This window comes from Mustela nigripes, chromosome 3, assembly GCF_022355385.1.
Source record: "Mustela nigripes isolate SB6536 chromosome 3, MUSNIG.SB6536, whole genome shotgun sequence".
Classification (NCBI taxonomy): domain Eukaryota; kingdom Metazoa; phylum Chordata; class Mammalia; order Carnivora; family Mustelidae; genus Mustela; species Mustela nigripes.
In genome coordinates, this window is record NC_081559.1 from 34,197,223 (window position 1) to 34,217,513 (window position 20,291).

The 20,291-nt window shown below is 38.4% G+C and overlaps 1 protein-coding gene across 2 annotated transcripts in view; it reads left to right on the plus strand.

Moving 5' to 3' along the window:
* The window catches only part of NYAP2 (neuronal tyrosine-phosphorylated phosphoinositide-3-kinase adaptor 2), a 259,768-nt gene that overhangs the window by 205,315 nt on the left and 34,162 nt on the right, over positions 1-20,291 (plus strand). For both annotated transcript variants that reach the window (XM_059393601.1, XM_059393602.1), the window contains exon 7: positions 8,140-8,243. In XM_059393601.1, coding sequence (XP_059249584.1) covers positions 8,140-8,243 — 104 coding nt within the window. The remainder of the gene's footprint in view (positions 1-8,139; positions 8,244-20,291) is intronic.

Sequence of the window (20,291 nt, forward strand, 5' to 3'; positions counted from 1 at the left end):
AAAATAAAAAAAGAAAGAAAGGAGGAATAAAAACAGTGACCTTAGTAAACTAAGCTCATGATCGATCAAGAGCATTTTTGAGAGCATTTCAATTATTATTCCAACAGATTTCATTTGTGAATGTCAAAGAATCAGTGGGTGAGTCTTGGAGCTTGCTTCTTATTGTAAGTGATTTAAAAGTGTCCTGAGAATTTGGATGACTTCCCTTGGGTCTCAGAGGCAGGTAATAGCGTTCCTTGGATGTAGCCAAAGAGACCTTCTTAGGGCAGCATTTCAAAACTGGTTGTTCCCAAATCCCTTGAAGTTTTCAAAGGTTTTCCCATGTTTCTGTGCTTCAGCATGGTATTTTCCTCTGTTTCATTTTTTTTTTTTTACTACTCCAATGGCATATTAATTGCATAAAAAGTTACCTTTTTATGGGAACTCTTTGGGTACTGGCAGACTTATATAAATAACTGTTCTCAAACTCTTCAGTCTCAGGACCCCTTGTGTTCTTAGAATTTATTGAGAATTCCAAAGAGATCTCCTGGAGTGGAGGTTAAATTTAACATATGGGTTAAGTATAACAATCCTTATCATATTAGAAATTAAAATTTAAAATTTAAAAATGATCCTTTAAAAATAATAAATCCATTATATCTTAGCATAAATAACATTCTTTCATGAAAAAATAGCCATATTTCTTAAACTATAACAAATGGTGAAGAGATTAAAATAATTTTACATGTTTGTAATTTTCTTTAATGTCTGACTTAATAGAGCATAGATTCTTATTTATATCTGCTTTGGATTCAATCTGTTGTGATATGTTGCCTTCGTTAAAACATATGAAGGAAATCTGGCTTTGTATAGATGTGTAACTGAAAAAAGGAGGAATTTATTAATAGCTCTTTCATATAGTTGTGTATATCCTTTAATATTCTACCCAAACTCAAAGGATAACAGTTTCATAAGGGTTAATTACATATCAATAAACTCATCATGTTCTGTTGCATTAAAATCCATTGGTCTATCTTGCAGTTTAAATTGGTCTTTTATCCATGCATGATTTATAACATCATGCTTTTAGGAAGTATCAGTTCACAAAGTCATGCAAATCTTCCATATGTTGACACATTTCATTACAAAAATCAATACAGCACATTAATTAATATTACCACTGATCTCCTAAGAGAAGACTTTAAGTATTAGGATGCTGTCAAACTCACAGTGGTGCATACAAGCTTTACAAAATTTTAGTTCCTGCTTGAAAGCTCAGATTTATCATTGTCCACAAATTCTGTCAGTTGTCTTCCTTAAAGCAATCGACTTACTTCATTCATTTTTGAGAAAATATCTGCCAAATATTCAAGTTTGTGTGGCAGTGAAAAATACCTGATTACTGGAAATTGGTGCTGTTGCTTTGATGTGCTAAGGTAACAGCAGATTTATCCAGCATTGTTTTTAGACTTCCAGTGAATTCGTCAACACACTGAGAAAAGCAACACGCATCTTACTTAGTACTTCTTTGAAAATAGTTTTGACCTCATGTCACCACCTCCTCCCAGGATCTTGGAGATTTCCAGCTGTTTTGCTATAGAGTGAACAAACATGGCCATTACTGGAGATCACATTCTTTATGTTTATAACGGACAGTGGTTCAAGACAGAAGCATAGGTCCATGGCCACTGAAGTAGAACCTGCTCTAAGGAGCAAATGATATTGGACCAAATTTTGTCTCAAGATGCTTGCTCTTAAATAAAGCACAAAAACCAATGGTATAAACAGAAGACGTCATTAGTATTGATTATCATTTGTTACGAATAAAGAATTTTTACATTAATAAGGTGGGTGACATATAAAATTGGATCTTTATTTTCTTCCCTTTTGTTATTTAAAAGTGAAAGATAACATTTTAAAAACAGATTAAATTATTTTTGTTATGTTTTCATTCCTTATATCAGTGATGAGAGGATTTTATTCTATTTTTGCTTTTTTGTTTATTCTTTTTTTGATATCATAACACAAAGTGAAATTTCTATCTCCCTGGTAATATACATTTGATCTTGATACAAATCATGATATGTCTTTTTGAATTTATATCTTGGTAGATGGATTTTCTTTATGTAATGATTTTAAGAGGCATATGTTCCTTATTAAGTATATTGCTTTATACACATATATTGTAATTGTATTTTAATGTGAAATGAAGTATTTTTGAAGACAGAAGCACCTTTTTGTATTCAGCTAAAGTGATGAAGATCTTAAGAGTGTTTCAGAAATTATATATTAAAATAAAAGAGGCTGTCAAAAAAACCCCAAAATGGTTAATGCTACACTGTGCTATGCTTCCCTGTAAGAAACATACCATGCATTGAAGGGTCTAGGGCATTCCTGTGCAATGGACAGTACGATTTATATTCTCTCTATATAAGAAGGTGGAAGGTAGTAAAAAAATCTCAGTTCTTCAGATACTTAGAAGGAATACAACAGGCACATCTTACTCTACCTGCATGTACTCCTTTCTCCTCTATGCAATGGGTCTTGTCATTCTATGTGCACCATTGGATCATAAACTCTACTCATCATGTCTCTACCTCACTTTTCTTTGGATTTTAGATTTTCACCAGAATTTCAATATTTCCAAGAAGAATCAGTTTTATCAACAGTTTACTCATTGGCCCTGCAGATAACACCAGGATGTTGGTCCATGATTATTGGATACTCATTCAAAGCTACACAAGACTCATTGAGAGGAAAACTGGAGAGAAAATATCTACTCTAAGAGTAGATTTTTGCGGCCTGTCAATTTTTTTTCCCTCCGGTCACAAAACCATCACAGCAATGATCGGACTTTTTCTCAATGATCAGATTTTTTCAATGATTGGATGTTTTCTCTTTTCAGTTTCATACCAACAATGCTGAAGCCTATGAGTTTCTCAAGGACCTACACAAATATTGGATATTAAAAATAAATAGTAGCACCAAAACTCCTAAATAAACCACCAGATTTAATAGTAATGAATATTTAATTAAATCACTACAAAATGTGACATTAGGCCCACTTAATTAATTGTTAAATGTATTTCTAAAACAATTCTATTATATTGGAAAACAATTTCTAGATTAGATGGTGTAATACTGCAAGGATTCCTGAGTGTGCTTGATTACTCTCCAGAAATCATAACCATTCGTGAATCAATTGGATTATTCACAGTCCAATAATTTCTGAACAAAACTGTAAAAAAGCATTTGAATTATATATAGAGCAAATTACATTTAATGTGGGATTTGACGGCACCTTACATGTTTGCTATGATGTACAATAGAAACTTTAAAACAAAGTGGGAGCCATGAAGCTTTTAACATAGCCCTGGGACAACTGTCTTTTATTACTGAGACACCAGTTTATCTCAAATAATATATGTTATTTCCAAGAAAATGCCTTCCCTAGAAATGAAAGTAGAGTTTGTAATAAGCACACTTTGGTGTATTTTTAAAAAGCCTTGACTCTTATGTAGCCTTAAGTTATTGATTAGAAACTTTCAGCAATATGACTGACTTGGGGAAATTATGATATGTCTCTGCTACTACAGAAAGATACAGTGTATTAGAAAATAAATAAGACAGAGGAAAGATATGTCTCTGCATTTGACGGATTTTATTTCTTTGATGCTAGATGAAAGTGTTTTCTTTGGTTGAAATGCACTAATCTCCTGGTTCTGTGTAGATGCAGAGGTGGAGGAGTCATTTGTCTGCTTTCTGAAAGCAAAGAGAACTCTGATACTCCTAATAGCGGGGCCGGCTGGGAGACGATCCTGTAACAATATCAAGGACATGACTTTGAAGAGAAATCCAATTCACCCTAAAGGGAAGATGAGAAATGATTGAGAAATGACTTTCTTTAAAACAAAACAAAACAGTGATAAGTTGTGCCCACTAAGAATAACAAGAGAGAAATATTAAGTCACACAGTCCACTGGGGACTTATTTAATAAAAACTTTAAGATGATCATGAGTTATTACTCTGGAAACATCCCAGGATAGTACTGATGAAGTTCTAGAAAATAGGTGAGGTTCAGTGGGGTGGAGGCTGAAGCCGCAACCAAGAAAGAACTCTTGAGAGGTGCAAAATGGTGGTTTATTAAAGCACAGGGACAGGACCCGTGGGCAGAAAAAGCTCGCGCCCTGGTGTTGTGAGGAGTGGCAGGTTATGTACTATGGAGTTGGGGGAGGTGAGGAAAAAGGGAGGTTTCAGTAGAATTTTCATATGCTAGAAAGGACCTACAAGATACCTGATACCAAAGGCCTTGCCATTATCAAGGTCGCTTTCCCCTTCTTAGCAAGGTATTAATGTTAGATTATTGGAAGATTCCTAAAGAATGTCACGAATGTCCCACCCAGGAGTGGGGGTGGGGGAAGGTTGCAGGGTGTCAGCTTTTATTTTGTCCTTGGCCAGCCTTCTGTTCCCTCATCAATATCTTATGCCAAAAAGTTCAACAAAGTTTTTCTTTTCTTTCTTATTCTCTTTTTCTTTTTCTCTTTCTCTTTCTCTTTTTCCACCCTCTTTCCCTTCCTGCCTCCCCTTTCTTTTTTGTTCTTCCTTTCCCCCTCTGATTCTCTTTCTTAATCCACTACCTTTTTCTTATTTCTTCTTACTCTCTCTATACTTGATCGTCAGGGAAATTTCATATCCAATATCAAGTGTTACTTCTAGGATGATGATAGAGTTTACAAAGCAAGAAGTTTCCCTTGAATGTGATAACAGGTGCCTTTTAGTGCATCATCAATATCTTAATGGAATAGAGTTTTTCTTGGGGAAAAAAGTTCTACCTTAGATCTCTTTTTAGGCACACGTCCATTGTTTTTGAAAAAAAGCCTTGACAATTTTGTTTTATATTAGCAAAATTCAGGAAGAAAACTTATTGTTTTTAGTGTCATGGTTTTTAAGCGTTCCTGTTTAAGGCTCAAAGCACAGTGTATTTCCAAGGGTAAGTGAGCTGGACGATTTCACGTCTATGTCACAGCCCGAAAGAACCTCAGTGAGGCTTGGCTATAATCAGAATCTTTTCTAGGATTTTTTTGGGACTTCTTTAGACAATTCTTTTAGTCAAAGGAACTTTGGCGGCATCAACATCATAAAGATTCATTTCACCAACTTGGTTACATAAATACCATAATAAACGTGAACTGTGTTTAAGAACCATGAAAAACTGATAGAAGATGCAGAATGAGTGAGATAAAGATAAACCCAACCCTCAGAATTTTAAAAATTAAATTTAAAAATTGTTTAAAAAAACACACCATTTAGCGGCAGTGTTACACAGTGTGTGTGTATGTTTCTGTTTGCCTGTGTAAGCACGTGTACATAATGAACTTAATGGTCGTAGTTTTAGTCTGCTGCTGTAGGTAGAATCATAACCCATAGGATCCATGTTGGGATTGAACAGTTGACTCCAATGTAACCTCAACGTTAGAGTTAGCCCACAGGGTAGTTGGCTAGTAGAGCAATCTTCTGTGTGTAATGGAGATTTAATGGCTCATACTGGAATACCCAAGAGGGCTTGATGAGCTGGGACATGCTCTGGATTGCTGTCCAACGGAGTAAGGAAAGACCTTTCCAGGTCATAATGAAATGGGGAGTTTGCATGGATTTTGGTACATCTCAATCTGTTCATTAGAGATATCAGTGTCTATGTTCGAAAGAGGCTGGTTAAGTCAAAATCTGACTGGAAACCTAACAGGAGAAATTAATCCCTAGGTATACTGGATAATGTAAAAGGCCTTCACTCATCAGATAATCTCCTTAACATAAACTTGAAAAGGACCTTAAGTAAAGAAATATTATTTGCCATCCTTTCTTAGGGAAAGATACTGAATTTTCTGACTCCAAGTGACTAAACGTGTTACCACAGTAAGGGGATACATATAGAAACATTGGCCTTATTATAAAAACATGTCAACCAGGATTCTGTTGGATGCTTTACGTGTTGCTTTATATAACAAAAGGTGATATGCTAAGGTATGCAAAATTTATGCTTCCTGGGAAATGAACTTAATTTCTAAATTACAGGGATAGTTTATGTCATTGTATAATACTGTTATATTTAAGCACCTTTCAAGAGTGGGTGAGTGGGGATGCTTGGCTGGCTCAGTCAGTGGAGCTTGTGACTCTTGATGTCAGGGTCACGAGTTCAAGTCCCACATGGGTGTGGAGCCTATTAAATAGATAAATAAAGTAGGTGAGTAGATACTAGAATCATCTACATAAAACCAAGGAAAGGAGAGTTTTCAAACTTCGTGCCTCCTCTAAAATGGATCCTAGAAGGTCACAAGCCTTTGAATGAGAATCACTGCCTTTGCAAGTCGGAGAGCTAGGATTTGAACCCAGGCATTACAGCATATTCCACATTATCTTCATTGACTTCACTTATTTTAAGACTTGCCTTGACCTTTTCTAGGTTAAATTGAGTGTTTTCAGCTAAAGAAAAGTACGTATTAATTGAACACGTATTATGTGGTCCCCACCAACATAAGTGCTCAAAGCTGCAGCGAGCACAACAAACACGGTGTAAGTGGTCAGGTGGTCTCGAAGAGAACCATGATGCTTGACAATAGGAAGGACGCGCTGAAGTTGGTCTTTGGAAACGGGTAAGACTTAGTCTGATGAAAGTCCATACAAGGGCACACCGTGAGGTGACGGACAGAGGCAGGACTGAATGCAGAAGCTGAGAGAGGAGACAGTTGCATGTGTTTTGAACAGCAAAACAGTGCAAAGAGAGTGGATCTGATCAGATGAAGCTACATCACAGGAAGCCTTTGAAAATTAGTCGGGTGTGTTTGAAGTGTTTATCATATGAAATATGGGGTAAAGGGAAAATTTTGAACAAGGTAGAGGGCTTTAAAGTAATCTAGGAAGCTCAGTCCATTGTGTTCAAGTTAGTCTTTTTTAAGATTTTTTTTATTTTTTTTTTATCTGAGAGAGTGCGAGAGAGAACACAAGTTGGGGGAGGGGCAGAGGACAAGCAACTGCCCCACTGAGCTCATAACCTACACAGGACCCTGAGATCATATCCTGAGCTGAACTCAGATGCTTAACCAACTGAGCTACCCAGAGTTTTGAGCAGAGAGATTATGGGGGTTAGCCGGGAAGTTACACACACACACACACACACACACACACACACACACATAAACACAGGCAATCTTTATAGCTAATGCTATAACTCTATAGCGTAACCTTAGAATTAGAAATAATTTAAATGTAGTCCAGTTAGAAGATGGAACATACCCAACACTGAAAAAGTAACAGTTAATATTAAACAAAAGCATGGTGTCAATTTTCATTGTATGACTTTTTTCTTCTCTTATCAAATATCTTCAAATATATATGAAAATTAACATCCTCTCTGTACCTTGTTGGATGAAGGGAACTCTTTCCATCCCTGAATTCTAATCTCCAAAGTATCCTGTCCATGCCCTGGACAGCCCATTTGGGCTCCTGAAATGGAAGAAGAGGTAGGGGAAATGCCTTTATAATTTGGGGAAAAAAAAAAAAAAACAACCAAACACTGTTATTATGAAAAATGGCAAGAGTCTTAGAAAGTGGTTATAAAATTGAAGGGAATAGTGAATCAGAGAAATGCTCCACTGAAAACATGATAAAAATATTCAGGACAAGCACAGTGATACTGATTTCAAAATTAGAAAAAAAAAAAATAGGAGGGAGGAAGAGAGAGAGTACGGAGGGAAAGAAGTTTTGGAGAAGGTGACAAAGACATTTCAGGACCTAGGGGACCTACAGACCAAATCTAAAAAGAAAGTACCTAGAGTGACTCTGTCACCTGCTTTTTCCCTGAATGGGGCCCTGGCTCTCATAATTACTCTGTAGAAACTAACCCTAAGTGAGGTAAAATGTCCGAAGGAACAAAGAGCTGGACTTCTGTGATTTATTCTTTATTTCTAGAAGCTGACTGCAAATAAAGCTTCTTTTAGACTGCGTGGTGATGACATCATTCCATCCCCCGCCAAAGACTAGCAAGCATCAGAAGCATTTGAGGATTTGAAAGACCATGCAGCAAAGCAGAACGGGGATCGGAGCACTGTTTGTCATGGCCGATGCCCTTCAGCTAATGCTCTGCCTTCTCCCCCTGTTCACAGAACCGAAAGTCAGCTGCAAATTGGGCCGTTCTGCCTCCACGTCAGGTGTGCCCCCGCCATCGGTCACTCCTCTCAGGCAAGCCGGTGACCCGCAACAGAGCCAGGTACCATCATCGTTAGCCAATCGTGATTGACTTCCTGTGATGCAACATGCCAAACGCTTCACCTCTGTCTGTCGTGTGTTGCTGTAGACAACTTTTGCATTTGCTTTTATTTTTCTATGTGTGTATGGGTGGAGGGGCTAGTCATGACAGTCTGTGTTCTCATCCAAAAAGGACAGTCTTTCTTCTCTGTGACTGGTGAAACTTTCTTTGCTGTTTGTTACCAAATCGTTTTTTCTGTCTCTGGTTCCCATCATTCTGTAATATGAATGTAGTAAACTTGTACTGTATGTATTGGCTTCGCGGTTATTTTTTTAACGATTCTTTCTCTCTTCCATGTTTTGTGTACTTTTATACTGTCTCTGAAAATTTATCAACCTTTGATAAATTTACCTACTTTGTTTTGTGTAGATTTCTTTTTAAATGTTTTGTCTACAACACTTGCACAGATGTTGTCAATGAATTTGTACATACCTTTTACCTCTTATCCTATTATACTGTAATATTTGTGGCCATTCTGCTTTTATTTCTATTTAGCTTGGAGCATGATTGTAAGACACTGTGAATCTCGATGTCCTTATAAATATTCATATACCAACTCATCCGGATTGAACACGGCAGCTAGTCTTCTTCCTTAGGCCATAAAGACAAATTGACCAACCAGATAATCTAGATATTTACCAAAAACTATAGACTAATAAGGCGATCTTTAAATAAATGACTTTCCTCTCTTATCTCAACACCAGAAATGTTCTCAGAAAGAGAATGTAAGTGTTCATGCATGGTAAATAAGTTTTCTATTATCACTTGGAGGTAAAGAAATAAAGGCATAAACTAAAATATCATTTAATCTTTTACAGGAACAGTATGTTGCTCTGATGTTCATTTGGGTACATGGTTGTCTATGGGGATTCAGTATGGGGAAAATCATGAAACATAAATGTCTATCTGTAACTCACCCAATAACAATTCAGTACATCTTCTTAATTTGTGAAGCTTAATTGTTGTTACTGTTAAGTATTATGGGTGTTAAATAGGATAATGTCATCCTGGAGTGATTTCTCTCTGCTTCCCAGCTTTAATCTTTGTATTCATAAAACTCTTCTGAAATAGTAAATTATGAAACTAGCGATGGTACCTCCATGGGAACTGTCCATTACTGATTAGCAAATTACATATTCATCAATTATTTAAAATGTCAAGCTATTTTAAAAACATAACTAAGCAGAATAATTGCATTTTTTTTTCTAATGGGGGACATGGTGCTTTTTAGTATTTTGGTCTGGCTTAAATATGCACAGGATTTGATTTATGAATATATGCGACATCTATAAACATGGAGAGATGAGAGGCCTCTCTCAAGGACATCTCAAGTGTCATTTAGAATTCCTTGTGTCTTAATTTAAAATGTTAAATGCTTTCATAACTTGACGTATCCAGCTCGAACACTTTTTGGGCAAAAAAATAAGTAGAAACGATAAGATAATGGATTAATAAATAACACAATTAACCTCACTAAGATAAACTGCCACTTCAGTTGATTTAAAGCCATTTCAAAAATGTTACATTTGCCAAATTTAAAGTTTAAAAAGCTGGATACAGAAAGGAAAGAAATTTAGCTGACTGTCAGAAAATTGCATTCACGTAATCGATTTTCTAAGGACATGTATCTTGCTATTACATTACTCTCAGTATCACAGAGTGGTTTTCTATTCTTTCTTTTGTTTTCCATTATTTTTTTTCTAGTTATCTTTATAGTTGTTTCATCTTAAGCCCCTTTAACTCTCAATGAAAGGAGGTTCTTGGGGTAAACTTCTGGAATAAAAACAAGACATAATGTTTGTGTCTTTGCATTATCAACTGTTTGCTCACCTGATGAGATACTCTTTATTCTCCCAAATAGAGCAACACGAGAAAGCCCTTTACGTTGCTTGAACTCTGTTAGTTTCCCTACAAGCTGCAGAAACCATGGCATGTACCCATAAAGTAGATGGACCGTCACAGCTCTGAACTAGAAGGCAAGCCTCTGAGACTCTCCTCTGTGGCTTGTGACCTGGTGTAGTGTTTGCCTATCCCTCTAATCTGGAACTAAGGAGGTCAGCACGGCTCAGAAGAACCCTGCTTTGCACCCTGTGACCCAGCTTTGAACTAAAGTCCGTGGCTACTTACTGAAGATCCACCTCTCACCTAATTCCTGGGCTCTTGACTGAGATATGTCTTTAAGTAACAGCCAGGATGACACTGCCCTTTGTTTGGTAATCCATGTCCACTGGCTGACTGTAAGAGTGAATATTCACAAACCAACTTGGATATGGAATGCTTAGCATTATCAGACAATTACCCGCATCACCTCTTAAGCAGTTCTTCTGATACCAGGATTCCCAACAATTATTTAAACACATTCATGCCTGATAGGCGATGAATCTGCTTCTTCCTGGGAAATCATGGAAAAGCCACATGATTTCTTTCAAACAAACGGAAGCAATCGTTAATCCCTAAAATAATTCCAACAGTGCTTATCAGCTGAGGAACTTGGCTTTAGGATGTCTGTGCCATTTTAGCCATGTTAAGGGACATTACCATTCGTAGAGGAGGAATTGTGTTTTCTTTCAGATTGTTTATTCGTATCTTATCGGTTTCCCATTTCCTCAGTGCAAGTTTTTGACATACCCTTACATGCTGTGGTAGGAGCTTTCTAAGAAGTATTATAAGAGGGGCATATGGAAGTGCTTGACATTGGTCCAGTAAAGAAGTACAGAGGTGCCCACAAGAGTCCCCCTCCCACAGCCTAGGCCAATAATGATGGCCACCCCCCCAATCCCTGAAGAATCTAGAGACAGCTGTGACTCACTGAGCCACAGAGGAACCTAATAATAAGAATAAGAATTCTTATTATTATTAACAGTGACTGTCCACCATGAGCATTTGTGTATTAAAAGAGGTCAAGATAATGTTTGCTTGGTTTTGCAATCTTTGGGCCTCAGATAACCACAGTAGACCCAGGATTTGTAGAAATGTGTAATCTTATCTGACTGGATGTTCAAAGTATGTAAGAGAAAATATAATGCTCAGGAAAGAAGTTGTAAAGCATTTATAGTATAATATTATTTGAAACTCAGAGAGATGAAAACAATTTTTTTTTTTCTTTCTTCATTCACTCCAGAAGAAGTAGACTAGACATGGGACAAGATATTTCCTTGGAATTTTATTGTAATGTGGCCACATATCTGGGCCTTTTTCTTAAAACAAATCTTCAGAAACTAAACTGAATTTCTGTTCCTGCTAGGAAAATGCCATTTTCTTTCCTTAGTTATAAAAGTAAAATGGCATAAAAGTCATATTGAACTTGGAGCGCATGTAACTTTCTCTTTTTTTCTTCTGTAGTAAAGTAGAAAGCCATGTGTTCAGAATAAAGGGTGTGACCACTTTTATAGATGGTAGAAAATGATGTTCATGTCGTTCCTCTGTACCTGGCCTGGAGCAAGCCTGTCTCTTGGAATGTGACCTCCATTCCATCAGTGATGATGCCATCTGTACTCTTTCTGGAGCAGGTGGTAAGACAGAAGCTGATGCTCATGGTCTTGGGAAAGCCATATTTTCTCTTAGGAATGGAGCAGCTAGAGTGTGTTTCCACAGAAGTGCCAACTTTCCTTGGAAAAATGTTCCCAAAGAGTGTTTGTATTTGTTTTTCAGAGAAGGAAAGAGATAAGCCCTATATCTCCCACCATAGTACACACTCATGTCACCCCTTCCATTTCTAAACACGTAGGCTCCTTCTGACACACAAGCTCTCTCATACTTACACATACATATACATACTTGCTCACACTCCCTCACTCATGAATGCACACACTTTGCATTTGTTAAATGACAGTGGAATCAGGGAATCACAGAGCAGTGATCACATCACATCATATCACAAGTTGCATCACAATAACAGTGACCTAAGCCTTGAAATGAAACTTCACCTTCTCTTTGAGGGTAGTTTATCCTTTGAAACTGGATTATCTCTAATTATTCTTAATCTCGGGGAAGGGTTAGGAAAAGGCCATCTGTAATTTCCTTTGGACACACATTGCGAAGGCTGACAGACCCAAATCTCTTTAGAAATCTCACGGTCACCTCCAAAGCCATTATCTCCTATTTTGTGGACCCCTGACACCATGACAGATACCTCTTCATTACCTAGGGCAGGCCTTATCCCAGCTGCTGGTCAGGCGAGCATGCCCAAGTCCTTTCAACTTGCCCCTTCAGGATGATTTCTCAAATGTTTATTCCTTTCAGTTCCAGTGCTCTGGCCTCTTTCCATACTCCTAACATCCCCCTGTAGTTTGATGACCTTGTTGGAACATAATGAAAGCCAGCCCTGGATTGGCTGCAGAGTAGAGCATGTTCTCTTTTCCCATGGATGCCATAGATGTGTCTGCACACAAGCATCTGGCCTGCTTCTGTAGGTAATAGAAGAAATGTTGGGGTGTCCAAAGCTTGACACATGTCCAGTATGTGTTCTGGCCATGCCTGAATGTCAAAAATTGTTTTTTAGATATCTTGACAAAAGGAAGGTAAAGCATCCAGAGACAGGGATTAAGGATCAGTATATGTGATTTTGTGACAAGGGCTGTGCCCGATTCTGAGGCATACCAATAATAGCCAACAATTTGTGTCAGACTCAGTGATCTTTTGCTGACTGACAAAATTTCTCTCTTGATAAATGTCTCTTTCTATATATCCTTGTTTTTCTCACAATCTAATTTTGTCCTTGTCTTTAGTTTCCTACCTCCAATGCAGTGGGATGTGTTGATTTGCCCCCACAGCCTCAGTAGTGCTTTGTCTTAAAGCTTTAAGAAGACCACTGCTCTTTCTCAGGATCTGGGCTTTGTAAGTTTTGTGAGTTCTGGGCTTTCATTTAGTTTTCTACATAGTCAGAACATTTGCACATAAAACTTCTAGGAGCATAGAAAGCATAAGGAAAATGAAAGACAATGTGAGAGTGAGTATATTGACATAAATGCTCAAACAAGGGCATAGAAAGGAATTGTTTTCATCTTCTCCACGCCTACCTACATCTCTGAATAATGTAACCTTAAATGGTATGTTCTTATTTAACCTCACCTTCCATGCATAGGATCAAGTAGAAAAAGTAAAATAAACCTTAAGAATCTAGAAGTTTCAACAGGGTTTTCTCTTCAGAATTCCCATGCTACCCTTAGCATGGATAGAACTCGTTATTTTGCCAAGACTGTTCATACTTTATTCTAGCCTTAAGTCTTGTAGACCTAGAACCTATGTACTAAGAGGGTTAATATGATCAGTTGTATATACCTTTTCAAGTGCTTTCTGTCTAGGAGCTGAAGTTTTGTGGTGGATGGGAGAGAACGGTGTTAGGAAGGGAGGGAACTGGAGAGGTGGTGGGAGGGCAAGTGCCATCCCAGCTTCAATGATGAAGGGATCCTCCTCTACCGCGCCTTGCTCAGGTGTTAAACAATCTTTTGTTGTTAAGACCCTGAGATTATTCCAGTTCTTCCTATGAGACCTGACCTGAGAGCGTATTCTGTGTTATATTTGTACTTGACATAGCTGACTGGATTATATGCTCCTGATTACAGTGCAGGAAGGAAATGGAGGAAAAGCAGAGACAGAACACACAGCCAAGCACCCAACACTGAACTCACTTCATTAGCACATAGCTGCCCACCACAGAGCTTCCTTCAGGCCATACAATATATTTAAAACGACTCCTATTGTTTGCTTCATTCTGCATACAACTTAATTTGACATATATTTCCAAATAAGTAAAACCCAACAGGGGTACTTGGAAACCCCTGCTATGTTTACAATACAACATCATTACGCTGGAGGAGGGTTTATCTGTATTAACTTCAAATTGTAAAATAAGGTGTTATGTTAACAAAGATTATGTTACAAAGAAATTATAATTGTTAGAATAATGATGTTTACTGAAGAGCCTGGATCTAGCCTTGTGACATGTGGAATAAATTAATATTATAAGTAAGAATGTCAGTGTTTATATTGATCTATTGCCATGTATTACGGCAAAAGTACGTTAAAATAATGCGAGTGCCAAAACACGGAAACAGAAATACATTCTTATGTGTGCTGTCAACAATCCTGTCTGATTGCTTTATATGAATGTTAGCCTTTACTACCCATTGACACTCTCTGTGATTAATTTCATATTTAAAGAAAAAGCAAAATTTTGTGATTGCTTTTAAATAACAGACAAATCCAGTCATATGTGTAATGACACACTGGCATTACTCTCAGATTGCTTTTTACAATACACTGCAGGATAGCTAAGAAATTTGACATATTATTTAGGCATCCCGTGTTAACTTTTGTATATTTCAAGGAGTAGAATATCTGGGAGTCACCTTTTAAAGACCAGTAGTTTCATGACCCATCTTTCAATAATACCACTATTGAGTAGAATTAACCTAAACAAATTTATCCCTGTGCTCTTATGCCAATTCCTGCCTCCTCCCCGCCCCCCAAGAATAACTTGTCATTTTTTCCCTTAGGGCAGGAGGCAGGGTATAACAAACAAGAGGTTGTTCTCTAAGAAGTCATGAACCACTTGACACAGGGGGTTGGGGATGGGGGCACAGGGGCTGTGAGTTTCCATCCTCTGACTCAGCTGTAGTCCCTGATCCATGCATGCGTCCTCCTCAGTGTCAGAGTCTATAACCTAACCCATCAGGCCTGCAGGTAAAAAAGCAGCTTACGGATATACTCCAGCATTCTTTAACCCATGGAGAAGATAAAAAAATTGTTTGGATTCCTTAGATGAGGTTTCCATCATAAAAACCATGTGCCATTTATTGTCATCTCTGCTGCGGACTATGCCAGGAGCTTTTCTTTCTACAGTTCTAGCCTGTGGGTACTGTTACCATCCCGCATTCCAACCGTGGGTACTCCGTGGGTACTCGAGTGCCTTGTCCTAGGTCTGTACCTGGTAAATGTCAGTCTGTGATCTTAGGTACTCAGCTACTTAAAGGATGAAGGACTTCTTTTAGAGTCCTGAATCCACCAGTTAGTAACTGGTGAACTTGAATATATTGTTCAACTCTTCAGTATCTGTTTTCTTATCTGTAAAATGGGCGCAGTGTTATCTGCCCTGGATGGTGATTGTCATCATGAGGATTGAAGAGAACATATGTAGGGAAAGCTCTGGATGGACAGACCAAAAGTGCTAGAAAAATACTCATTCTTCTCTTTTCCCTTATAGCTTTTCCTTCTTCCAAAATTCACTCCCCTGCTTGCTAGGAAATGCTAAGTAGGAGAGTTGTCTTAATCAGTGGTGTTCTGAAGGTGGTGGGCATGGAGGGAATGGTCCATCCACCCTGTATCACTGACCTTGTTTAGAACCACTGGTGCATCGTGATAATAAAAAGCACAGACTTTTAGCCACTTTCATTACAGATTTTAAATTCTCTAGACAGTGGATCTCCTCATTACCAGCATCTGAGATGGACTGGTTTCTCCCACCCCCTCCTCAGTACACTTGATACAATTATATTCATTATTCCTTTTCCAAATAGGAAATTAGGTACTCAGTTATTTACCATACGATTGGAGTATCTATCTGGCATTTCTTCTTAACACCTGAGCCACCCAGGTGCCCTGTACTGGCATTTCTTCTTAACTTATAGGTCTCATGTGTGGCTTGGAAGCCAAATGAGTAGAAACCAACTAAGGTTACCATTTCAGAAAGGCCACCTGCCCCCTAATACTATTTACTCTCCTGTTTGAGTGAAAGTATGAATGAACAGAAAGAAAATGTTTAGGCTACAGGGGAAGCCCTTACCAGCTGGGGTCAAGACAAAAGATGGAGATGCAGGATAAATTTGCTACCAACATCAACACTTAAAGCTTCCACAGACCATAGTTGTTTTTTATTTTGTTTTGTTTTGTTTTTTGCTTGTTTGTTTTTTAAAGATTTTATTTATTAATGAGAGACAGACAGGGAGAGAGGCAGAGGCAGGGGGAGAAGCAAACTCCTCCCTGAGCAGGGAGCCCGATGTGGGACTGGATCCAAGGACCCTGGAAGCATGACCTGAGCTGAAAGCAGACACTTAACCAACTGAACAAGCCAGTCACCCAGACTGCAGGTTTAAGTGCCTTGTTCTCCTAGATGCACACGCATTTATCCAAAAGTGTGGATATTTTATTATATTATTTTGTTTTATTATAATATTTTATCCCATCATATTGATCTGACAGTTCTGTATTTTAATTCCTTTTTTTTCCTTTTAATAAAAAAGCATTCAGGATATCACATTATAAATTGTTATGTACACCCAAGGCCTGAATTTTAACCACATTCTGTCTTGCAGAGTGAATGTGCATCCAGTCTCACCCTGATACATGGGTGTCAGGGGGTACCTCTTTGTATTTCTTAATCAAAGTTAGAGACAATGGAATCTTTATATTTTTTCAGACCTTTGTAGCCTCATTTGTTCCTCTTCAGATGCCAAAGGCATTCTAGTTTCGAAGACTAGCAATAATATGGACATATTCAGGAAAGTAAAGCTAAAGATTTTAAATCCATGAGTTTATTCCTTGTGTTTTCAAGTTGATCTTTCAAGTTTCCAATCCCATGTCAATTTTATTAAATAATTAGATAATAGAGACCCCGGAAGCAGGGGGCAGTCAAAAATATTTAACTGCTAGACTTATTCCAAATGTCCACTTGACACTTGAAAGTGATAACTTTGGCTCAGTCTAAAGAACAATTTCCAGTGTATCACGGTGGAGCTTGTTGGAGTTGAATACAGATAGATAGCCACTGAAGGACCATTAAAGCTTTCCAGGTTGCTAATTTCGTTTGAGATCTAAATGCCACGGTTGTGTTCTGCTGCCAGTTGTTAGCAGAGGTCCACAGAAACGTTTCCCATCACAGGCTGTAACTATTGAAATGATTATCAGGCTGCAGAAGAAGCTGGACCAAGCCAGCTGGGGGAAAAGTAGCATAACATTAGGTGGACCCCTAGCGCCACCTACCATCCAAAGTGTACATTACAGCCAGACCTTGGATTTTAAAAATAATTGAACCAAATAACACTGAGTTATGACAGATAAAATATGTTGTTTGCCAAAATAACCATAATACTTATAGAAACCCGGAATAAACATCTTTTATGATACTTGTTTTGGATAATTTTCATGACTTAGTCTTTCAATTTTAGGTTGTCTAACTTTTAAATATACCTTCCTGTACTTCTAGGGGTGGGAGGGAATAATGAACCACAGACAGGGATTTCTGAATGTTATGCACTATTTATGATGAGATACAACTATTTTCCTCAGGACTTATGACGTCTTCTGTGCATTGTAATTTCCTAAATCCAGTCTGAGCCTCAAGGAAAGGAGGTCATTTTTTCCTGTATTGTATTCTGAAAAGAAAACTGGCAAAGGGAGCTTGTCTGGCTGAATGGCAGGATTCCTCTTGACTGCTTTTGTTCATCATGGACATATTTGAAACATATTGCATAAGATTCTTTACAGAAAAGAGAAGTCTCCTTAACTAGTGGGTAAAATTACCTCCAACTCAACTTACATGTGGATCAGGAAGAAATGTGTAGGCTATATTAATGTTGGCTCAGAGTTACACTACATTTGACTCAAAAGAACAAATACCCACATTAAGAGTGCCTTATTCAAGAAGACCTAGAAATCTTTACTTTGTACTCTTAGCTCACCTGCCGGACAAACTGTTATTCTTTGTTCCATGCTGCAAATAAACATTATCTTTCTGGTTGAAAGCATCGTCCTCAAATAAAATAGACTTCCAATATGGCATTTGTTGAGGGCTTACTATGTGCCTGACACGGTGTTCAAGATCTTTTATTTTCTAATTTTATTCCCATAGCCTATAGGTGCAGTAGATAATGTTATCCCCACTTCACTGATGGGAAAACTGAGGCTAGAGAGTGTTTTACCTATTGGAGATCTTATACCTAGTAGTGGCTATATGGACATGAGGTGTAAGCCCAGTGTTCTATCTACTCAGTGTTTGTTTTCTTTTCTACCAGAAATAGCTGCCCTTCTGAACTTGCTCTCTTCATAGAACTCACTTTCTTTCATTTCTGTTAATGCCATTCATTGATTTATTTAACCATTCTTTGATTTTTTTCAGGTCTTGCCTTTGAATGCCTCTAGATTAAAAGCTAATTTAGCAGAGGGTCAAATACAATTTAGACTTTAGCTGAGCAAAGTACCACCTAAGAAGAGTAGGATTTCCAAGAGAGAGGCGGGGCTGGGAAGGCAGCTCCTGGAAGGAAGCTAGAAGTCATTCGTTGATTGTGTCCTTCTCCTATGGACGGTGTGGGTGGTGTGCTGTGTGGGCACGAGTGTGTGTGTGTGCATGAGGAGTACATCTTACTCTTTTCACACGCTGAGAAGAAAACGTATCCTCTCACACACGCACGCCTAAACGCGGTTTCTAGAGCACCCAAGGAGATTTAACCAACAGCACACGAAAGACGAACCATGTATTCACCGGAGATTCATCCAACTTCTCGGCTTGCGTGGGGAACCTGGAAACAGACGGGGTGGGGCGGGGCGAGACCAACCATACCGTCACTTCAAAGCCCTTGTTTTCTAAAGTAAATGCTGCATTAGAGCTCCTTATAGTCCCTCGTCATCAGCTGTTTTGACAGGGATGGAGTCTGGAAGGCGGCAAGTCAGGACTTCGTTCCTGGGAAATGAGGCAGTTAGTTGAAGGACCAGAAAGCCTCAGGAGCCCTCATACCCACCCCGTCAGCTTTGCATAGGAAAGGCTGGAGGCTTTTCAGGAGAAGCCCCATGAGCCAGTCACTGATCATTCAGGATACAGCTAGGCAGGAATGGGGTCTGTGTTGTCCCTAGTTGGATAGTCACCTAAATAATGAAACAAGGAAACTTTGGAGAAGTCTTACGTGGGAAGCACTTCACATCCCATGCTTGCTCTCCCCAGGCCTCATGGAATTGCCAGGTATTTTGATTTTTTTTTTTTTTTTAACATTTAGCATTGTTTGAGCAAAGATGTACAGGGTGCTTAAGGGTGCGTGGTGCATTAGGGGGAAACAAGAGAAGCTGCAGGACAAGATAGCAGGAGCCACTCCAAGAGCTTCATGTGGTGGCCTCTCTTAGACCCAAAGGTGGCTTGCAGAAGGATCGTGCAGTCTTACGACAGGTTCATGCTTTTCCCACCTTCGGTTCACACTCCCCACCTGTCACCATATCCAACCTCCACACCCACAAGGAGTGCTCTGTGTTTGTTGATTCCTCAATGCAGAACTCTGTAAAGTATGCCCATTGCTTACAGGATGGAATAGTAACTGCTTTGCATGGATTTCAAGGCCTGTATCATGGGGTCCTGGTCTTTCTGTTCAGCTTCATTACCCAACAGCCAGTCTGATACATCTCAGGCTCATCCACTACCTTCCATGGTTTTCTCACAAATGCCCCAGGGATGCCTCCAGGATTTGCCTAACACTGAACTTCTTCTTGGAACACCCTCCCTAATCCTGGGCTCCTGGAAACCATGACTTATCAATAGGTCAAGTCTGGAATCAATTGTGTTCTTGCATTTCATGAGGCTGCCACCACCCTCCCAAGCATATCTTCCTTCTTCTTTATCTCTCCTGTACTTTATACTTAGTGTGCCTTATTTTTGTATAAAGGAGACCGTGGTCTGAAGCATGTAATCTTCTGTTCTGTTACCTAGAAAAGTTGTCTGGGGAAAGGTCAGATAAGATAAATTCCTTTACTATCAGAGTGTTTAATTTGCAGACGTGCATTGGAAATTGCAAAGAGGAGACTATGACATCTCATGCTTATATATGTAATAAATACATGTATTAGAATGTATTAGACCCCCTCTTTTCTTTTTCTTTTTTTCCAAAGAGTATCTCTTTTGATTCCAAAGATATAGATTATAATTGTTTACATTAGATCATAGGCTCTTTCAGGGCTGGGATGTATATGTTCAAGTTAGAAATTGCTAGTTGTCTGAGTACATATTGAATGAATAAATTAATTAATGCTCAA